Genomic DNA, 22,092 nt, shown 5'->3' with positions numbered 1-22,092 from the left:
GCATGTGGCACGTTCACAACCCAGTCACCACCTGGGCTACCTCTGCACCTCCCCGGCTCGGCTCGCGGGAACGGCCCGGGCCACCTGCTGGTCCAGGGGGCCGGAGGGTCAGGAGGTCTGGCTGACTAGTTTACAGGACAGATGCTCACTTACCGTGTGGTGGGGCGTGAGCTGGAAGAGGTTGGGGGACAGGATGGCTGGAGCGAAGAACCTCAGGAAGACGAAGCTGCTCACGGCCGTGTACCTCACGTCCAGGTCGTCTGTGGCCGGGACACAGAGACAGCCGACTCACCCGGGCTTCTGGAGCCGCAGGGAATAACCGGGGGCCAGGAGGAAACTGGGAACCACTGGGACAAAGCTCGGTTGTGGCCTCTGGGTGGGGCTGGGGCCCAACTCACACAGGGGCGAGTGCAGACAGGAGCCGGGGGCCCTGCCCGCCGTGCAGCCCCCATGCTGGTGCCTGACCCCGCCCACTGGCTACGGGGTCAGAACCCTCATTACAGGGCCCTGAACGTCCGTTCTCCGCCTGGAGGCCTCCGTCCAGTGAGGGGTGTGGGCGTCCCCATGGCGTGAGCGCCACAAGCACTCACCTTGGAAGCGCTTGGCGGCCGCTTCTCGCAGGGAGAAGAAGATGTCACACATGACGGTGGGGCAGCTCACCCCCGACTTGGTGATGACGCTGAAGACGCGGTCCACGTACTGCCGCAGGTTCTCCTGCAAAAGGGGGGCTCAGTGCCGTCTGCTCCCGACTCCCCTGGGTTGCCGTGCCCCACGGCCGCCAGGAGGGGCGAGGGCGGGGCTGGGGCCCCAGAGCAGCAAAGACAGACTTCCCGTCGCGGGTCAGGAGCAGCGCGTTGCAACCACAGTGACCCAGGCAACCAACCAGGGATGCGGGTGGAGGGAGCACGCTGTCTCCCCCACATTGACCGACAGCCTAGAGGCAGCGCCCGCAGCGATGTGACCTCCCGAATGCCAGGACCGGTCTCTGCTCTTTAGAGGCAAAGACTTGGTGTGATTTGCGTGAAGAAACCACACGGAAAGATGAAAACAGGGACTTAGCTGTTTTAAAAATTGGGGCAGAGCTCCGGGAGCAGCCAGAGGTGGCCCAGGTTGGGGACCTGTGTTTGCTGAGCTGAGGGAGACGCCCCCAACCCATGGGAGGTTCCCGGTTATGGGTGGCGGGAGGCGCAGGCCGGGCGCAGAGCAGGGGAGGTGGTGGCTGGCGCCGGGGGGTGGTCCCCCGACGCCGCTGCAGCTCAGGCCCCTGCCACCGCCCACCATCCCGGGGGTCGCAGCGTCCAAGGCGCCGGAGGGCGAGCCGGGCCTCACCGTGTTGCTCTCCAGGCTCTCACCGTCCTTCAGCCTCACGGGGTCGATCTCACAGGACTTGTGACTCTGGCAAATCTGCGGAGAGCATTGAGGACACGCAGTGCGTGAGCCGAGCCGGAGCCCAGGTGGGCGGGGTCACGGCGGGCGAGGCGGCCCGGTCCAGAAGGGGCAGCGTGAGGCCCGGCCTAGGAGGGGCGGTCCTTCTCGAGACTGCAGCGCGGCGGCTGACACGGGATGAGGCTTCACCAGTTTATTAACGTTTCACCTCAAAGTGCTCTCAGGGTTTGGCTCACAGATCAAACCAGAATCTATTCTCAATTCCCTCAAAGGACTGCAAGGACCGCAAAGGACCTGTTTTTTGGTGAAACTGTTCTGGGGGAAACACCTCCTCCCAGGAAGGGGTCAGTAAGAGACGGAGGGTCACTCCTCCCAGGGTGTCTGACCCAGGGCAGGGGTTTGGGGTTGGGGGGGAACAGCAGCAGGGCTGTCTCTCTGCCCTCGCAGATTCGGGGAAGGAGGCGTCCTCGAAGAACCAGCTTTTCTCTTGTGTGTCATTCTGTCTTAGCGGAATGATGGACTTGCTTAAGTATTTTTCTAATTTGAGAAAACAAGGAAGATTCTGGGATGCTCAGAGGTCCCCTTGGGAAGCCGGGGAGAAGCTGACGTGGAAGCCACAGCTCTGGGCTTAGGCGGGGCCCGGGGCTGCGGGCTCTGTGTCACCTGCCCTTCCCTCGGGACTCTCTGGCCCGCCAGCAGCGCCCCCCTCACCTCCTCTATGGTGGGCTTCAGGGTGACGTGCAGGTAGTGCATCCCCGCCAGCTTCATCGTCTCGTCAATGCACTTGGACGTTAGCGAGTTTCCTCGGAAGATGGTATTGGGATCCCTGGAAAACAGTGTCGGATAGGGAGGCATCCAGGGGGCAGGGAGGCCACCTGACCGACGCCTCGCAGCGGGGGCCTGAGCCCTGGGTCTGCCTGCCGTGTAACAAACCCACCGCGGCCACCACTGGGTCCCCAGGGCGCGGCGGCCACGCGCCCCCTCACCTCCTCAGGGCCTGGGGTCAGCACAGGAGGCAAAGCCCAACCTCACGACACCTCCAGCAGGGCATGCTCTGGATCTTTGTTAGCCAACGGTCCCAGGGAGCCACTCCCAGCAGAACCCGCCTCCCCGGAAGGGCCGCGGCCCCAGCCTCAGGAATGGAGCCGCCCCCGAGGCACCCGGTGCCCCGCTCACCCCTCCAGGCCACGTGCCTCCCAGTTCCCAGGAGAAAAGGCGCATTTTTAAAAGAGCAAGTGTGTCTCTGAAGGAACCCTGACCCGTGTGGCTTCCTCTGGCCGCCCGGACTCCCGTCCAGCCCCTCACCAGGCCGGACCCCCGGAGGGTCTCGGGGCGCGCTCGGCACTCACTGGGTCCTCCGGACCTCGGCGCTGGCGATGGCACTGATGAAGGGCACCACCCGGCCGTAGTGCAGGAAGAGCCGCACCAGCGGGACGGCCGCCTCCTGCTTCTCCCTGCAGACCTCGCCCAGGATGTGGGCCGCGGACGCCGAGACGGGCTGGGGAGACAGGGCGTGAAGGAGGCGAGCCCCAGGCCCAGCCCCCTGCTCCGCGTGCGCCCGGCGGGTCTGCGCCTCCCCCCTCCCCACCCACACACAGCACCGGGGCCGGTGAACAGAGGGCCACGACCCTGGGGTCACAGTCAGACGGAGCGCCAGGCGCGGGCGGCGCCGGGTCCTGTGGCTCTCGCTGCGGGGGGCGTGAGGGCTCCCATTCCCAGCAGAGGGAGACCCAGATGGTCCCGAACACACGGCAGGCCCAAGGGGGGGGCTACGGTGCGCGAGCCATGCAGGTACCTCCACATCCGCTGACCGCAGAAGCAGGTCCCGCAGGGGGCTGTAGTAGTCGGAGGAGAAGACGTGGTCTTCCGTGTAAACCACGTTCAAGCGCAGGGACCCCAGGTCTTCCGGCTTCAGGCTCTTACTGCCGTTGTCCCGGGGCTGAAGGAAGTACCTGGTGCAGGACACACGGACCAAACAAGGCAGTATGAGGCAGCAGCTCCCCCAGGGACCCCGCTTGGGTGGTCCTCCTGTCACAGGCTGTGTCGGGGTCTGAGGCAAGGGGACTCGGGAGATTCTGCAGGACACCCCGCTTAGGTCCCTCTGCCTCAGTGGCCCCCACCTGACACCCCCGCAGGGTCCAGGAACCTGGGGGTTCCCCCAACTGACACACCCGCAGGGTCTGGGCACCTGGGGGGTCCCCACCTGATACCCCCGCAGGGTCCCTGTACCTGGGGGGTCGTCCACCTGACACCCCCGCAGGGTCCGGGCACCTGGGGGGTCCCCTGACACCCCCACAGGGTCCCGGCACCTGGGGGGGTTCCCCATCTGATACCCCCCGCAGGGTCCGGGCACCTGGGGGGTCCCCCATCTCATACCCCCCGCAGGGTCCGGGCACCTGGGAGTCCCCCATCTGATACCCCCCGCAGGGTCCGGGCACCTGGGGGGTCCCCCATCTGATACCCCCCGCAGGGTCCGGGCACGTGGGGGGTCCCCCAGCTGATACCTCCCGCAGGGTCCAGGCACCTGGGGGGTCCCCCATCTGACACCCCCGCAGCGCCTGCATGGGCATCCCCCACAGTTGTGTACTTCGCGCTGATCACACAGAGCCACAGACTCAGACGCTGGGGTGGGGAAGCGGGAGGGTGGGAGGAACAGGTAGGACAGGGGAAGGGGTCACGAGCAGTTTAGGAAACTGCAGTAAAATAATTTACCCCTGAACACTGACACCCGACAGCGGCCAGCACTGAGCAGAGCCCGGGTGGAATCACCCTCAGAAGTGCACGCCGGGGGGTGGGCTTGTGCTGCAGGGCGGGCGGCCCCAGGCACACGGGCACCCAGCGGTGCTCCTCACGGACACTCTCCCTCTCCCGGCGCAGCCGGCGGCCTTGCAGGCACCCGGCTGCTCTGAGCGCACGTGCCGGGCGGCGCGCCATGGGCTGAGGCACTGGCCACCGGGGGCTGCCCGTCACAGCCCCATCACGAGGCCGGGCTGCTGGCTGAGCAGGGTCGCCTGGGGCACTGAATCAGGAATTCCAGTTTCCCCAGGGCACAACCCAAATTTTACCCACCCGGGTCTGCAGGCATGCAGGGCTCTGGTGTGTGGTGTGGGGTGCATGCACCTGCCCCCGCCCAAGCGTCTGTTGCGGGGACGTGGGAAGTGAAGCCAGTCTGGGGCCGGAGCGGCCAAGACTGGCATCTGCTCCCTGTGACGCGATGTGACCTGGAAGCCCTGGTGAAAGGGAACCGGGTGCCCTGGAGATGAGAGAGGGAGACGGGGCGCAGGACACTGGTCTCTGGGACACACGAGGGTTTTGAGTGCGGCGGGGCACGGCTGGCACGGCTCCCTTCTGTGCGGAGGCCGCTGCGGGGCCCCGGGTGCCCTCACCAGGCCTCGTGGGGGCTGGACTGCCGCAGCACCTTGAGCGGGACCCTCAGCTCTCCCAGAAACTCGTCCCCAAACTTCAGGTTGCTGGCGTTCCAGAGGTCCACCCTGGAAAACAGCAGTTGTGCGGGGCCTCTTACCGGGCGGCGAGGAGGGGCGGGGTCCCGGCGCCCCCGAGCTCTCCCCAGAGAACCCGGGGCAGGACGGGACGGGGCCTGAAGGCCACACTGAGCACGGCTGGAGCGTGAGGTCGAGCAGTTCAGGCCCTTGGAGGGACAAGCCCGCCTGCCCGGAGCCCCACCCCCACAGCCTGTCACTGCTCTAGGCCGGGCTCGCGGGAGGGACCCGGTTCTGCCCCCTCTGAGCTTCCGAACCTCAGGCGCCTCGGGAAACCCTGACCCACAGGAAAGCAGATTTTAAATGATGTCAAATCTGGAGAATCCCTACGGTTCTCGTGAGCAGGGCCCATCAGACCTAACGCGGTCACCCCAGCCTCAGGCTTATGATCTGTCCCCTGACATGGGGGCGGTGCTGTGGCCGGCGTGGCAAGAGGGCTGGTGAGTCCCCCAGCGGACGCTGCGACCCGGCACAGCGAGGCCCCCGAAGCAGCGGTACCGTGAGCCAGGCCGGGCCTTGCACACGCAGAGGGGCTCGGAGCCGTCGCCCTTCAGCCCGGAAGATACTGCAAGGCGAACACACACCACCTTTGCCCTTTTGCCACCACCCAACATCCTCACGTTAAAATAATCCAGAAAACGGAAGTTCCTTTCTATCCATTCCCCAATGTTTAAAGACAAAGCAAAAAGCAAGCAGGAGAGAGGCAATCAGGCCGCCCCGCCGCGCCAGAATCTCGACCCCGAGTGCCTCCCGCTCACCGGATTTCCAGCTTGTCCACGTCCTCGTCCTCGAAGTCGAAGTGGGACTTGCGGTTGTAGCTGCAGGGCCTGGTCACCTGGGGGACGGAGGGAGACCGTCAGGCCTCTGCTGCCCCTGGCTGCCCGCTCTCCCTGGGAGCAAGGCCCCCTTGTGCTCATCTGGGCCGGCCCTGGCGGGGGAAGAATGGCCACCTGCGCGTCACCAGGGCCGCGGCCGCAGAGCCCGCGGCTGGCAGTTCTGCTCCGGCCTCGGCCACCACGCCGCCGTCCTGCTGGTGGTTCACATTCTGAGGGGCAGCCGGGGGCTCTCATCTGAATGCACTTCCTCTTCTGCCTCAAGACCCTCACTACTTCCGGTGAGACAAGCCTCCCTCCACTGCTCAGGGAAGACTGGGTGTAGCAGGCAAAAACCAAGAATCCCAAACCAACCAAACCAAACTAAAAAAAATCAATGTCTTGATAATTTGGAAAGTATTAATTTGTCAGCATTCAACTCAAAACCGGGTCATGCTGGAAGCAACAAACAGCCTTTCTGCCCAGGGAAGGAAGGACAGTTCCTAGGAATTCGAGCTGCAGGGCAGGAGGGGGTCTTCACGTGGGGGGACAGCACCCCAGAACTCTCAGAAGTAAGTGACTGAGGGTCTTTTTGCCAAAGACCCTGGGGTGTGCGTTTCAACTGCATTTGTGCCACTGAAACACCAACCTCAAAGTAAAACACTTCGTCAAACTGGGGGTTGTTGGTCTTCTTTTTCACTTTTGTCTTCTTTGCTTCCGACCTGTAATCGAGGGGGGAAGGATGAGGATGGAAAACAAGCACTGTTGATGCCGAATCTCTTGGCTGAGGCTGGGCCACCCAGCACGCACGTCACCACGGCCTACGGGCGGGTCTGTTTGTCTCCAACCCCAGATAGTATGCAAATCAGGGCCCTTTACTGAGCCAAAGATACCCAACGTGAAGATCAGAAAGGCTCTCTTTTTTACAAAGCGACTCTAGGGCAATAAAGGAAACAAAAGGAAGTTAAAATTGCACACCCTCGTCTGGCTCACCTGCTTTCCCGAGTCGGGAATCCGACCTCGCCCCCCTCCCAGCCGAGGCTGTACTTGCCTGCACGGTCCCGCCAGGGTCACCGTGGCGTAGGGGTCACACTGCCCGTTCACGATGGGGAGGCCCTGGCACTCGAGGATGCTGAGGAAAGAAGTGGGAGGTCAGGAGGGGACCCGAGGCCAGCAGGCCATCTCTCAAGGCCACCCTGGGGTCCGGGAGGGCAGCTGTCTCAACAGCTCAGGCCAAGAGCTCCAAGTCCCTGCAAAGTGCTTCCCGGGGGCTCCCGTCTAATAAACAGAGATGGACGCGCTGGTCAGCAGTCAGGAGACATCTGGAGGCAGGAGAAGGTGTGCGTGCATCCAGGGAAAAGGGAAAAGCAGCCCGGCTGCGGAGGACACGTTGCTGGTGTCGACTGCAAAAAAACGCACAACAAATAATGTTGAGAATTGTTTTATTTGGTGGACTTTCTGAGGACTCAAGCCCGGGACGCAGCCTCTCAGAAGGCTCGGAGGGACTCCTCTGAAGAGGTCAGCGGGGAGGCAGGATATATAGGAGTTTCTGCAACAAAGACCAGGTAGGCGGAACATCAAAAGATTACTGTTAATGAAAGAAAACCAGACATCTCCAGTTAAGCAATGTAGCGCTTCTCTATGTGTGGGAAGGTATGGGAGTCTGGGCTCACGGAAATCGTTCCTTTGATGTGCACCTCAGCTCTCTGGGGCCAGCGTCCTGTGCTTTCCCATCCGGAGTCCCCGCAGGGGCACCGTGGAGGCAGCTGCAGTGGCTGCAGGCTTGGGGGCTGCAACACCCTTTGTTTACTGATATGGCAGCTGACATTCTTCATCCACAGTGGAGATTTCCCTGAGCGAAACCCCTGCCCTCCCTTCCTAGGAGCTCGAGAGAGATCCGCCCGGCCGGGCCTGCCAGGTAGGAACTGTGGCGAAGTCTGTGTTATCGGTGGAGACCTGAGGGCCCGGCACTCCAGGGGCTTAGAGCCCTAGGCCGGGCGTTGCCTGCAACGCACCTCTCGGGCCGGGAGACCCCGTCTCAGGCTTCACTCTGCCAACCGCCCCGGCGCCTGGCTCCCTTTGGGTTCTGGACTGCAGTCACTCCCGCTCTTGGACCGCCCTTGTCACTCCTTCGCCTGTCACCCTGGGCTGTCGCTGGACAGCTCCTGCTCCTGCTTCTGGCTGGATGCTGGACGCTGTGAACTTCACGTCACTGGTGCCCAGATTCTGGGCTCATCCACGCTGTCAGTGGTTGGGGTCTCTTGTTTGAAGAGCAATTCTCGTCTGCGGCTCTGTCCGGGAGATGTCAGCAGCCTTGTTCGGGGACAGTGCGGCCCCACCGCCCGGTGTGGCCCCTGGAGTCCGTGCTGAGGGTCGGAGTGAGCGCAGGCTCTCCGCTGGGCTGGTGGAAACTCGAATGACCCCCAGCTCTATGGCCCCGTCGCCCCTTTGCCCCCTCGCCTGCCCGGCCCTGAGGGACTCCACCTTGCCCGTTCTCGCAGGTCTGGGGAGTGGCACGAAGTCCCCTCCCCTGCAGAACGTGCCCACGGTGGCCTTGATGCCCCAGCTCCCATCTGTCGCCTCACCCGCCTTGGGCTCTGCTGGGGACGCCTCGCTGGGCATGTCGCCGATGCACCTCTAGGACGAAAGGTGGCCTGCGGCGACCTTGTCTGTTTCCCCACTTGGGGGCCGATCGCCCTCCGTCTGCACGGCTGGCTCACACGGCGTCAGCTCCTTAGTCCTTTGTGGCGGGAGAGAGGTGAGTCCCCTTGTCCCATCCTGGCTGGAAGCAGAGCCCTAAGCCCATACTCGGATGCCGTGGATCTGAGTGCCCTGCTTCCTCGCTCACTCCTGCACGCCGGGTGGCCTGGGCGGCTTCTGCCCCTCTCGGGAGCCTGGTGGTCCTGATGCTTTACGGGCACTCTTCTCACGGGGCAAGGGCCCGCCTCCTCCGTTCCTGCTGCCTGGAGCGTGTGGCCCCTTCTCTCTCCATTTCTCCACCACTTTGTTCTGGCCCGCTAGACAGGCTGGCCCTCAAGGACTGGAGTGAATCTTTTCAACTCTTTCTCTTTCCACTCTTCTTTCTGGAATTTCTGCACTTCTCTCCCTGCTACTAACCTGGTCTTGGGTCATCTTCCTCCCTCTGTGAACTAACTCGTCACTAAACAAGTATCTTCAGGCACATTTCCAGGGACAGGCACAGAGCTTGTGCAAGGGGCTGACACCCTGAGAAGCCCCCGGGGGCTCGGGGGCCTGGCAGCCACAGGGACAGCGGGTGGGTCACGCATGGGAGGAACACACAGGGCGACCCGTCGGGTGGACGGGTGGGAGGAGGTCTCAGGACAAGAGCGACCCTCCCTCAGTCGGGGGGCTGCTGCCTCTGGGGCTGGAAGCATGAGAAGGGGCTCACTCGCCCCCTCCCTGTGCCAAAGCCCAGAGTTCAAGGCAAACGCATTTTTATCACATTCAGTTGTTGATCAGGACGGTTGGGACAGTGGTGCAGTTTGGATCCGCAGAGATAACGGTTTTCCCGGCAGCAGCTCAGACAGGGGGAGCAGTTCTTCCCGCAGCTGGCGTCTCGGAGAAGCGCTGCCAGACGCAGGGCAGCAGCCGCCCGTCAATGTCACTCCCACTCCTTACAGACCACCGTGAGGAAGGCGCTAACCAACACGCTGACTGGCCCCAACTGCAGTTACACATCCCGGAGAAAAAGAAAAACTGACACGCTGACACCTGGATGCAAAACGCACAACAGGAAAACAGGTGTCATGGGCACATCGCACCCCCCTCCCTCAGATGTCACTTCACCAGCTGCACAACCTGGGGGGTCACGGCTCAGCTGTACAACCTGGGGGGTCACGGCTCTGCTGTACAACCTGGGGGTCACGGCTCAGCTGTACAACCTGGGGGGTCACGGCTCAGCTGTACAACCTGCGGGTCACGGCTCAGCTGTATAACCTGGGGGTGACGGCTCAGCTGTACAACCTGGGGGGTCACGGCTCAGCTGTACAACCTGGGGGTCACGGCTCTGCTGTACAACCTGTGGGTCACGGCTCTGCTGTATAACCTGGGGGTCACGGCTGCTTGCAGCACATCCGACCAGAGCCTATTTCACTGGAAAAGGTACATTCACACCCCAGGCATTTGTCTAAGCCGATCCCATACACACATGTGCACACTCACACCTACACACCTGTACTCTCACACTCACACGTGCACACACTCATCAAGCATGCAGGGTAGAAGGAGCTCCGGTTTCGGGGTTGAGGTCTGAGGTCAGGCCCCAGCTCTGCCCCCATCTCACCGTTTCCACGACCCCAACCTCTTTGCCTAAACGCCGCCCTGAGTAACTGGTTATTTGCAAAAGCCAAATGCGTCACCTCCAGGGTGAGCAAGGATGTAAGAAAGTCATCTGGGGAATGCCCAAGCCTGGGAATCCTGAGTCATTTGTTTAAAAAACATGAGCCACCGCGCTCCCTGGGGGTTAGACTTAGTCCTGGGCAGACAGGCTGTGGTGGCCGTCCCGTGTCTTACCGCGTGGCCAGCTTGTGGCAGACGACACCCGAGTCGGTGATGACCTCACTCAGCCTCAGCTCCAGGTGGACCTTGCCCTGAAAGTGACAATGACAGGGGGTCACGGGGGGCCACAAGCAGCGGGAGCTCTTGGGCTCCGATCACAGACTGGTGACACATGACCCTGTGAGGCATCCACGCGCGTCCAGCCGCCCGGCTCAGATCCCAGAGGGTTAAAGAAGCTTCCAGCCCATCGGGCACGACGCTGACAGCAGGCACTGTTTCAGAAGAAAGAAAAGGAAAAGGTGCTGGAGGGAGCAGTGTCCCAAATGGGCCTGACTGTCTGCTCTGGGCTGTGTTCACTCACGCGCCGCAGGCCCCGGGCAGGCGTGGGCAGCTCTGCCCAGGCGTCTCAGTGCTTCTGCGTCTGCGGCAGGCAGGGTCGGAGGCCAGCAACCTCAGCCCTGCTCTTTAGGAAGGAAGCGGATGCTCACGCGTGCTCTGGGAGGAGGGGGCAGAGCAGCTGGGGTAATGGAGCAGCCGAGGCTGTGCTTCCACCCGTCTGTCTGTGCAAAGGGCACCGGCTGAGGACGGCGAGTGGGCAGGGCGGACACGGCCAGGGCATCATCAGGGCCACGAAGAGAAGGGGGGAGACCAGCTCCCGGAAAGTCCAACAGGAGAATGCGTGACGCTCGTGTTTCCGTGAGCGAGCGTTAGTTTAAATTAAACTGACTTTCCTTAGACACGGAGGTGAACTGGATCCATTGTCTCCAAGGTCCTTTCCGACTGAAACCCCTGGACCCTGCAGTCTGGGGAGAGCCTGTGAGGGCTGCCACGTCTCAGGAGAACCCAGGACGCGGTGGGGATGGCTCACCAGCTGGGGGGTCGATGTGGGGCGCTCAGCCCCGCGTGCTCCCGTCACTGCCCCAACAGTCGCCCACTGCAGCGCGGGACCCCGACCCCACGCGGGAGCATCCAGCGCCCCAGCCCGGGCCGTCTGCACGGGGCGTGTGCTGACCTGGCCAGCGGCTCCTGGGCCCGGGATCCTTGCTGTTCCTCTTCTGCCCCAGGGAAGCCCGCTCCAACAGCGGCCAGACCTTCCTACCTGCTGCTTCTAAGCTTGAACTGAGCCACCAGAGAAGTGTTTCGACAAAACGCCAGCAGCACCGATTATGAGAAAGGGAGAGGCTGGACCCGCACACGCAGCCTGAGGATGGGGGGTGCGGGGCGCACCCCCAGCTAGAGCCCCGCCCGCCAGACAAGAGAAAATATACAAGAAACCAGGGTCTGGCCATGAGAAGGGTCAAGGGCGATGCCTCCATCACCCCAGGCCCTCTTGTCTCCTACACACCTCTCGGGCCCTGCACTGGTAGGTGACACGAGCTCCCCAGGATAGCCTCTCCCACTCAGAGCAAACCAGCTCCGGGATCGCGAGCTTGGAAGCGAGCAGCTGCCCCGGGCCGCAGCAGCATTGGGGGAGGCCGGCCTCACGCACCAGACACCTCACCTACGACACTGACACGGGCTCCCGACGACACAGATGCCTCCCCGTGGGGAGCCCAGGCCGCGGGCGGCGCTCACAGCCGCAGACGTGTCCAGGCCCCCCAGCTGCGGGCAGGGCTGGGTGCCGGCCTTCCCGGCCTTGCCCTCACCTGCGGGCAGGCAACCCGCGACAAGTCCCGCGATGTAGGACCAACCCGCAGGCATCACAGCCGCGCGGCCCGGGCGACACCAGCATCCCGACCCGGAGTCACATCTGTATCTGCGGAGGCTCTGACGGGGCCCTCCCCTCGTGGGGGTGCACTCTCCTAGAGCAGCGGCTCTTCCCACGGCGGCTTGGGGCGTCTGCCCGAGTGCCCTTCACCCGCCAGGCGCGGACACAGGGTCCACCGTGCACCGCGACCCTCGCGCGCGGCAGGCTGGTCTGAGAGCGAATCCTTGGGGCCGGTAACTGGGGAGGGAGTGGCGGGGGGGGTGGGCGGCCTCCCTGTGCGGGTGGAAAAAACAAAGTCCCCAAAGGCCAATGGTGCATCCTGAGCCACCCCACCCTCAGCACTGTCGTGCCCACAGAGTGGGCACTGCCATCCTTACAATGAAATAAGAACGCATAGACTGACGGCCTGGAAACCAGCCCAGCAGGAAGCTCAGCTGTCACTGGTGGCCCGGTCAGCCTGGTGTCCTTCATCGCACCCCAGGTGCACGGGCGCCTGCTCTGAGGCAGACGGTGGACCACGGCCCCTCAGACCAACGCATCCCCAGTGATGCTCGACCGGCTTCTGAGAAGCTGGGCCCCAGCCTCGGGCGCCGGGCGCTGGGCTGAGGCGCCGCCGGCCGTCCGGGCTCCTGCTCCCCAGTGGAGGACGGACGCGGACTGTGGCCGCTCGCGCTCCTCTCCTGGGGCAGCGCGTCCTCCAGGAGGGGGCAGATGTTGCCAGCTGATTCGTGCTGTTACATTTCGGGGGGTTTGGGGGAGGCTGGTATGAGGTAAATAAAACACACACCCACACATCTCGGAGAGAAACCTCTGCAGAACAGCCCAGGATCTGCAGCTCAGAAGCTCACACCCATGCTCACTGCACAAACAATCCCACCGCAAACACCAACGCCTGGGGTGCCGCGGGCCACACCCTGCACAGGGCAGGCAGGAAGTGTGGTTTCCCAGGCTCGGCCTCTGCAGGGCACGCGACCTTCCGTGGATGCACAGCTATACACAAAACTGCCCCCTCTGCTTGTTTTGACCCCAGCGGGAGCCCTCTTCCCCAGGGAGGCGGTCACAGGCCCACCTGCCAGGCTGAGGGCAGAGGTGGCCATGCCTCCCATAGGGGCCGGAACCCCGGAGGGGGGGTCCAGCTGAATCGTGCTCATTAACAATTAGCCCAGGCAGGACGTACTGAGACTTGGCCAGAGTCCTCGCATTTACGTTGGTGTATGAGAAGAGAAACCTTAGGACAGAGCATTGAAAATGCTGATTTCATAGTCTTTCCCAGTCTCATTTAAGGAGAATAATGATAAGAAGTTGTTTAAAAAAACAGCTGGGACTGAACAGCATCACCCACCCTCACGGAATATCCACTGGGATAGACCAACCTGGTCTTAAACACGTCAGCAGGTCTAGGAAAATAAAAATTACATCACAGCTGCTCTCAGACCACAGTGGAAATTAAACTAGAACTCAGTGACAGAAAGATAGCTAGAAAATCCCAAAATACGTGGAGGTTAAAGAACACACTTCCAAGTAACAAGCAGGCCAAAGAAGAAGTTTCAGGAGAAACTGAAAAATACTTTGAATTCATTTCTTTTCATAAGTGAAAATGAAATAAAACATCAAAATCTGTGAAATGCAGCAAAAGCAATGCTTAGAGGGAAATTTAAAGCAGTGAATGCATATATTGGAAAAGACGAAAAGCAAAAATCAATAATGTAAGTTTCTAACCTTAGGAAACTAGAAAAAGAAGAGCAAATTAAATCCAAAGTGAGCAGAAGAAAAGAAATAATAAAAATTAGAGCAGAAATCAATGAAAATGAAAACTGGAAATCAATACAGAAAATAGACAAACCAAAGCTGTTTTTTTGAAAAGATCAATAAAATTGGTAAAGTTCTAGCCCCGCTAAGAAAAAACAGAAATGAAAGCAGGGCCGTCACTCCTGGCTGCAGAAAACCAGCAGTGGTTCCGACAGGGGATCCGAGACGTCACCCACCTGTCAGCCAGGGGGGCCCAGAGCCCAAGGTGGACCCCACTGTAAGCCGGGGGCTTCAGCGAATATAAGGCGTCAGCCATAGCAAATGCACCCAGGACGCTAGCAGTGGTCGGGGGAGGAGTACACGGGGTTCTTCATACACTCCCCTCAACTTTTCTGCAAAGATAAAACTGCTCGAAAAATAAAGTTTATTAATTAAGAGAGAAAAGCACTGGTGGCTCCTGTGCAATTTTCTCAGGAAGGCGTCGGTCCCTGGTCTGCAGCGCCCATGGCCGCAGGCAGGGGCCCAGCAGCACAGGAGCCATCGCTGCCCCGTCCTCATTCTCCACAGGGCCTGCGAGGCCGGGTGGAGGTCAGCGCAGAGCAAACCCGGGCGCCGGCGACTGAGTGCTGGACCTGCAGCCCCGCCGGAGCCGAGAGCATCGGAAAGGGGCAGGGACATGAGGGCGACCAAGAGAAGCAGCCGCGTCCTCGAGGGGAGGCGAAGGCCACCCCCTCCTCTCCTTCTGACACTCCCGAGCCTTAGAAAGACTCTCGGGTCCTTGCAGGTGTATGGCTGCAGGCGCTGATTGTTGGGGAAATCCTCAGGACGGCAGACACACAGAGGACGTTCCCAGGGCACCTACTATGAGGCCAGTTACTGCCCTGTCGCTAAAGGTGCAAGAAGAGGCCACGGGCTGGGGGGCTGCGGCTCTGCTGGGGCAGCCCACTTGTCTCTGCCTTTTCGGAACATGTGCTCCAAGAACAAGTTTCACAGAAGCCGCTCAATGCAGAGCTTGCGGCTGCCGGCGTCCTTGGACGATCGGGAGGGGCCCTCGCGGACGTGAGCACGCATTCTGGCCACTGCTGCCCAGCGGGGACCACGGGTAGGGCCGTCCCTGCCGACTGCCTCATCCAGAAGGTGCCCAGCCGGGGACAGGGAAGGAGCAGAAGCGACGGGTTCTTTTTAATAAAGTGATTGACCAGAGACCTTTACAAACATCAGTTCCAGAGGGAAGCCAGACGTTCTTTCACTCCTCTTCTTCCCCCAATTCCGTGACTTGCTGGTCTCTCGTGGGCCCTGGCTTTGTGACACTCCCTTTCTGCTGCCTTTGTGAATCGCTGAGCAGATAGTTGGAGAAACCATATGTGTCCCCTGACCTTCGTGGCTGCAGGGAAGGTGCGTAACTGCCCCTTTAAAGGCTGCTGCCCGTGGCACCTGACAGGTCCCCTCCGGAGAGCACTTGCTCGGTGCCTGGAACTCAGTGGCCGCCACCACCCACAGTCCCGCTTCCGTGGAATCACCAGTGGGTCGGGACCCACGTCACGGGGACCATCAGGGAATGGCCCGGACGTCCTCAGGCTGCAGGTGGACACACGCGTCATGTTCCCAAGGCTGCGGTGACCCAGCGGCTCTGGATCTGGACAGTGGTGGTTACACAGCCACACGCGTGAGACGCACCCACGGGGGCATGCAGGCACACGCGGGGCTGGTGAGACCTGAATGGGGTCGGGGACCCTGTACCAGTTATGCGGATGTCACTGTGCGGGACCCGGAAGGGACATGGCCCTGCTTCCTATTTACAGTCTTTGAGTGTAAACAGGAGAACACACAGCTTGCTAACCATTACTCCCTGTGCAGTATTTCCTGTGGCTTCCTGTGACTCTGTAACCATTTCAAAATTAAAAGTTGTTTTTTTTTTTGAAAAGGCAAAAAAAAGGAAAAGCTACACTTGCCAACAAAACAGAACTTAAATCTGGGGACTAAACAGTGGGGTCATCGCGGCCACAGGCGGAATCTCTCAAGAACGACGGTGACGGAGGCAGGCGGGGCCCAGGTGTAAAGCACACGCCGCACAGGGGTCCAGAAACTTCTTCCTAAGGAGGCGATTTCCTGGTCACCTGAGCAGCAGCGGCCGCTGTCCTTCTGGCCTTGGGGCTCCGTGACTAGTTCTGAGCAGTCACAGCTCCCCCAATTTCCACAGCACGTGTGGGCCCCTCAGTTGGAATTAACTGAGCGTGAAGCACCCTTATGATGCCCCTTGGGCTAGGCTTCTCAAGGCGTCCCTCTGGCTGCCTCTTTGTCGAAGTTTGAGCATCGGTCCCGGCGGCCACCAGGGGCCTCAGCGATGGACACCCTGAGCCGCCGGTGTGCAGTTCCGAGCTCGGCCAAGGCCCCAGGTCCACGGGGAGGCGCGCTGACGCTGGGCCGGGAGCCCGAGGAAGGCCTCGCGAGGTGCCCACTTGGGGATTCTGTCCGCGACACCTGCTGTTTGACGCTGCTGAGCTCAGAGCAGGCCCGGCTCGGCGCTGGCCCTGGCATTCCAGGCGTGGCCCGGGCTCGGGGACGGGCTTGACCGGAAACTCAGGCCGGGGTCACCAGAGAAGAGAAGATGCAGGCGGCCCCCCCGGTGGGCGTCTCCTGGACCCTGGGCATGGGGAGCGGCCCAGCTGGGGGAGAAACCCCCCGTCCCGGGGTGGGGGCACCTTGCACTGGTCAAGGGGTCACTCCCAGTTAACACATCGCCAGGGCGCTGGGCGAGCCCCAGGGACGCTCAGGCCACAGGGACTTCATCACTCCGGTCACTCCCTTCAGCTCCAGCCCTGCCTTGCTGAGGGCAGGGAGCCCAGAACACACGCGGGCACCTCCAGTGGGCAAGGCCCACACCCTTGCGTTTTCTCACTTATTCTCTCTTTACCTTCAATTATGTGTTGCATTCTTTCGCATGTTACATTTTTTAAGCTGCACGACTAAGTCCGACAGTAACCAGTGGAACAAACCAAATGCACGAGCCCAGGAGGACATACGCAGGGGACAGCTTGCTAAGCCTCGCTCCCTCTGCAGACCGGAGTCCAGCGTCTATGTCTCTAACCGCCGTCAGGCCTCCTCCGCCAAGGCCCCCACGTCCCGCGGGCCCCACGAGGCCTCACCTGCACCTCGGAGTCGGCGTCCACGTGCTGCAGCTGGAACCACGTGTCCCGGTTGTGGTACTTCTGCAGGTCTTCCTTCCGGATGGCCACCTTCCCTGGAAGATCAACGCAGAGGAGACCAGTCACGAGGGCGCCAACCCACCCACCCAGCGGGGCTGGGAGCAGTCTCCACGACCACTGCCAGTCACTCCAAATGGGAAATCCAGAGCAGACCATCGGGAAAGAGACGACGCAGTGAGGGCAACAGATGCCATGCTGCATCTCAGAGGTGCCACGTCCACCCCGAGCAGAGCCCGTCTCGAGGTCACTTCCACGGTGTCCACAGCCTGGGCGTGACGGGGGGGCGTGCTATCCCCCGTCACCCAGGCTGCGGGACATGGGGGCACCCGGCGCAGATCCTACAGGTCAGAGAGCGGCTCCGCCAGGTGCACGGCTCAGGGCCCGGAGGGAGGCGTGTGGGATGGGGTGAGGGAGCAGGCACCCAAGGCAGCCACGTCACGGCCACCCGCTGCCCCGATGCCCGAGCTGCAGAGCGAGGCAGGGTGGCGTCGCTGCAGAGTCCCTGGAAATGCGCGTGTGCCCGTATGAGCTGTAGCTTAGAATTCACGTGTGTGCACATCTAGCTCACAGGCAGCGTGCACAGTCGGCTCACACAGAGTGTGCACATGCGTGTGCGTGTTTGCACATTTAGCTTATGTAGCATGTGTGCACACGTGTTCCTGTCCGGCCCGTGGAGTGAGCCGGGTTATCGCCCGCCTGGGTCTATGAATCAGTGTCTCTCAAAGTGTAATCACAGGCCACCTGCATCAAAACAGCTGGAGAGTTTCCTAAATGCAAGTTCCCCGGCCCCATCCTGCGTGAGAAAACAGTCTCTGGGGTGGGACCCTGGAATCTTCGTTTTCACGAGGCCCCCAGGGAACTTCTGTGGGTCCCAAAGCTTAATGACGTCTGCTCTCAATAGTTTTACATTCCTGATATAGGCTTGGTACTTAGGAGCTAGAATTTCAAAGAAAATACACACGTAAATATACGTGTGTGATGTACATTACCTGACATAGATTTATAGTATTTAAATATCCATCTACCACCGTCATGCATTGTTCATTCACCTTATTTATTCCAAAGACATACGTGGCAGCTAGCAAGCACACACCCCACAGCTTGGGGGGACAGAGGGCACCGGCCACTGGGCTGTCCTCCTGTCCCCACATCCCGTGGCCTCGAGCACGGGGACCACGCTGTCCACCAGGGTAGGGGAGTCGCACGCTTGCCCACGTGAGCATCCCTGCGTACACACGTATATGCATGCAATACACATGCACACACACGTCACACACACGTACATTGTACGTGTACACACACACGTACACTGTAAATCACACACGGAAACAGGAACGATAAAGGACAACATGAAAGTAAACACCTTCTAAGTTCAGTTGTTTCTGGTGTACAGCCCAGGACACACCGCCTAACTTGGGAGCGTGGTCAGTTACCAAAGGAGACGTTTTGGGCCCCTGGCGCCGTTTCACCCCGCGTCCTCTGCTACTTGGGACGCTCCCCAGGCCCCTGTGGGCACCCTGCGGAGCCCCGAGCTGGCCGGCCCACCCTGCCCTCACCCCGGACGCAGAGTCCTCTCCGCAAAGGGCCTGCTCTCCGTTTCCTGTTTCTTCAAAGACTTGTGCTTCTGACCAGAAGCACCGGCGGCCTCACGGCGGGGCCTGACGCCCAGCTGACCCTGTGGTTGCCACACATGCTGCCCGCCAGCCCCTCGCACTCTCCCCTCATGTCGCCCTGCAGCAGCCCCGGGGCGGGGCGGGGGTTGCTGGTCACAGACGTGGCCGACGTCCCGCCCACGGGCTTCGGGCCTCGTCGCTGCGGCTCTGCCCTCCGTGCTTCTCCTACCGCTTCTTCTCCCCAAACGCCCCCGTCTCACGAGGCCCTCCTGCGACGTCACCTCCTCTTCGGCCTCCCCTGGGGCCCATAGGGCAGCCTCCGTGCTGCGCCCAGAGGCTCACACGAGGCCTCGCTGGGGCCCAGCCATCTGCTGGTCGGTAGGTTTCAGGGAAAGGACGCTCTGCAGTTGGCTCCTGGGGGAGCTCAGGACATCACCCAACGTACACGCGGCGCGTCTCAGAGCGAGAGGCGAGCGAGAGGCGAGGGCGGCTCGGCCGTGAGGAGGGGGCGTCGGCCCAAGGCCCGTGCGCACACCCCGCCCGGCAGCCTCCACGGTCCCTTCCACCGCTCGGTGCCCCAGCAGCCTGCACCTCTCTCCTCTGGCTTGTGCCTTCTCTGAACGTGCTGTCCCTTTGCTAAGATGCACTGCGGGCCCACGTGTCGCCAGCTCCCAGCTACGCGACGCTGAGGTTCCTCCCGAGACGTGCGCTTGAAAGGCATTACAAAATGCTTGCTTCTCTCTTGTTAGCCCATCTTCTGTCTAGTTTTGTAGGGGTCCAGCCGGGGAACCCAGGTGGATGAGAGAAGGCTCTCGCCCTGCAGTCTTCACGCCTGGTCTCCAGACCTGACAGGCGCACCCACCGGGCACAGACGGGAAGCTGGAAACGAAGCAGGGACACGCCGGTCCAAGTGCCGCGGGCTGAGCACGGCGGAGTCGGGTCTGTTTACCCCCCACCATCACCTGCAGCAGCCCCGTCTCCCTGCCCACTGTCCCCGCAGTACCTCTGCACGCTCACCTCGGCCCTCTACTCACCTCCCACCGTCACACAGCCTTGGGAAAGGCCCGGCTCGGCGGTTCAAGGCCAGCCCTCTGTCCACTTGCAAGGTGGACGCAGCACAGCTGGCTCTGAGGGTCAACACCACTGCCCACATCGACCTCGCTGGCTCAGCTCTGGCCACGCAGAACCATCTGCAGCCAAGTCCTGCCCAGCCGCAGGCCTCACAGGGCACGGAGGCCACGGCATGCAGAGTCCGTAGGTAGAGGGCGGGGGCAGAGGGCAGAAAACACAGAGCACACAGGCTGCAGAAAGAGGGCGTTCCACAGGGATTCAGAGAACTGGAGCTACAGGCCGCACAGGCCTCTCTCCAGCCAGCATCAAGTCCCAAGGACTAACCCCACCTAACCCCGGCCCATCCCAGGCCCCTCTCCTCCCACCACTCCTGGTCTTGGGAGCATCCCGCCGAGGTCCTGACGTGGGTCCCACCACCTCTAACCACCTGTCACCAGGCAGAGCCCCTGGTTTTCTCTCTGCTTGGCTCCTGCAAAACTCCACCCCTTTCCCCAATGGGAATATAATTTTGAGTCTTGCAGGAATAAAGCCACAAGAAACAAACATTTCTTGGAACTAAATTGGGCAATAATATTCCACTAAAAAGGGATAAAGAAATTTGCAGACTCCACGATTAGTTCAGCTGGATAGGAGGGTCACATTTGAAGTTTGAAATTTTAAGTAACTGCAATGTTTTTATGAGCTTTGATTGGAATAGGGAGGAGACACATATTTAATGCTCATATGACCCCTACAACTTACACATCATTATTATTCTTTATTTTTGGAAGTACTTAATTTTAAATGGGTAATACCAGAACATAGAACAAAGTCTGAAACATTAGAAAGGATATAAAATACAGCCAAGAATAACTTTCTCCCTCCCCTGCTACACGGGTCCCACCTCAGGGTCACCTCTGTCACCAGCTGCCAGTCTGTCCTTCTAGAGACCGACCACATCAAGAACACATGAACATGCACTCTTTACACGTGAGAGGTAGGTAGTGTTCCCACAGGCTGTCCTGGGGAGCACCTGACCTGCAGACCACAACACCCACTTAAACGTGCCTGATGTGTCATAATCCACAGCTGTCCCAATCGATCTGAGTGACATCAGGTCACTATGCCCCCTGGGCCTCACCCTCTGACGAGGACAGAGGTGGTGTGGCAGCCTTTCCACCACTAAAAGCCCCGTGTATTACTTCCTCTGGTAATGGGTGGGTGCTGTACCTGCCAGGGTCTGTTCAGAAGAGAGAAGCACATCAGGTAGTTCAAGAGGCAGCATGTGACGTGGGGAACCAGGTATGGTAGGTCAGAGGGTGCGGGAAGGTGGGCAGCCAGGGGTGACACCTGCAGGGTGGTGACTAAGGAGGGACAGCCGGATGCCCCCCGCCCCCCGGGCCTGGCAGGGGGCAGAGATGTCATTCTCATCGCTCCTGTTCACCCTGGTGTCCAGCAAGTGCACAGAGGCAAGAGAGAGAAACAAGGGCCTGTAGACTTGAAGGGAAGAAATAAGTCTTTATTCACAGAATCTATAGGAAAAGCTACAAGAAAAGCTGGCAGAGTAGGTGTGTTTAGAATAAAGGTCAATACATAAAATCGACTGTATTTGTACACACAAACAATGACAATGGAAACTGAAATTGAAAAGATACCAACAGCACATCCACAAAATGATGCTTTTATGGCTTGAGCTTTTGGTGTACTATCCCAGAAATCTTTGTCTACTCTATCAAAATCATAAAATATAGGGATAAATTATATGTATACACACACACACACACACACACGCACACATATGTGTGTGTGTGCTGAAAACACATCACAAAACCCTGATGAGAGAAATTAAAGACCCCAGTACGTGGAGCGACATGCCACGCTGGAGGGTCTGAAGACCCAGTTTTGTTAAGATGCTAATTCTCCCCAAATTAATCTATAGATCAGTGTAATCTCAGTCATTTTGGAAATTGAGAAGATGACTGAAAATGTAAATGACAATTCAAAGGACCTAGAATAGCAAAACAAGTTTGGAAAAGAATAAAGTTGGTGAGCTCACACGACTGATTTAAGACTTGCTGTGAAGATACAGGAATTAAGACAGTTTGGTGTTGGTGTGAGGAAAGGAATACAGGTCAGTGGAACAGAACACAGAAGCCATAAATAGGCCATAAATAGACCATAATAAATAGACCCATGCAAATAAAGTCAGTGACTTTCAAAAGGTGCTACGGTAATTCAACTGGACATCTGTAAGGAGAAAAACGAAGCCTGTCATATGTAAAATTCACTTGAAATAGATCGCAACATGAGAGCTAAAACCAAAAGCTTTCTAGAAGAAAAGACAGAAGAAAATCTTCACAACCCCATGGTAGGCAAAGATTTCTTAGACACGACATCAAAAATACAAACTATAAAAGAAAAAAATGTTTGATGAATTGGACTTCATCAAAATTAAAAACTTCTGCTCTGCAAAAGACACTCATAAGAAAATGAAAAGACAAGCCACAAGCTAAAAGAAAATATTTGCAAAACATACATCTGATAAAGGAC

The 22,092-nt window shown here is 59.8% G+C and overlaps 1 protein-coding gene across 3 annotated transcripts in view; it reads right to left on the bottom strand.

Moving 5' to 3' along the window:
* The window catches only part of RASA3 (RAS p21 protein activator 3), an 89,327-nt gene that overhangs the window by 16,783 nt on the left and 50,452 nt on the right, over positions 1 to 22,092 (bottom strand). For 2 of the 3 annotated variants that reach the window (XM_061170832.1, XM_061170833.1), the window contains exons 4-15: positions 16,820 to 16,914; positions 10,232 to 10,308; positions 6,750 to 6,830; positions 6,348 to 6,420; positions 5,645 to 5,721; positions 4,773 to 4,877; positions 3,182 to 3,338; positions 2,736 to 2,884; positions 2,098 to 2,212; positions 1,330 to 1,404; positions 591 to 714; positions 154 to 260 (exon numbers count right to left, since the gene is read on the bottom strand). In XM_061170832.1, the coding sequence (XP_061026815.1) occupies positions 154 to 260; positions 591 to 714; positions 1,330 to 1,404; positions 2,098 to 2,212; positions 2,736 to 2,884; positions 3,182 to 3,338; positions 4,773 to 4,877; positions 5,645 to 5,721; positions 6,348 to 6,420; positions 6,750 to 6,830; positions 10,232 to 10,308; positions 16,820 to 16,914 (1,235 nt within the window). The remainder of the gene's footprint in view (positions 1 to 153; positions 261 to 590; positions 715 to 1,329; positions 1,405 to 2,097; positions 2,213 to 2,735; positions 2,885 to 3,181; positions 3,339 to 4,772; positions 4,878 to 5,644; positions 5,722 to 6,347; positions 6,421 to 6,749; positions 6,831 to 10,231; positions 10,309 to 16,819; positions 16,915 to 22,092) is intronic. The other variant, XM_061170834.1, reaches the window with a different exon arrangement.

Source organism: Eubalaena glacialis, chromosome 16 (genome assembly GCF_028564815.1).
Source record: "Eubalaena glacialis isolate mEubGla1 chromosome 16, mEubGla1.1.hap2.+ XY, whole genome shotgun sequence".
NCBI classification, from domain to species: Eukaryota; Metazoa; Chordata; class Mammalia; order Artiodactyla; family Balaenidae; genus Eubalaena; species Eubalaena glacialis.
Note: the sequence above shows the minus strand (reverse complement) of the source record. Positions and strands in the feature narration are given on the sequence as shown.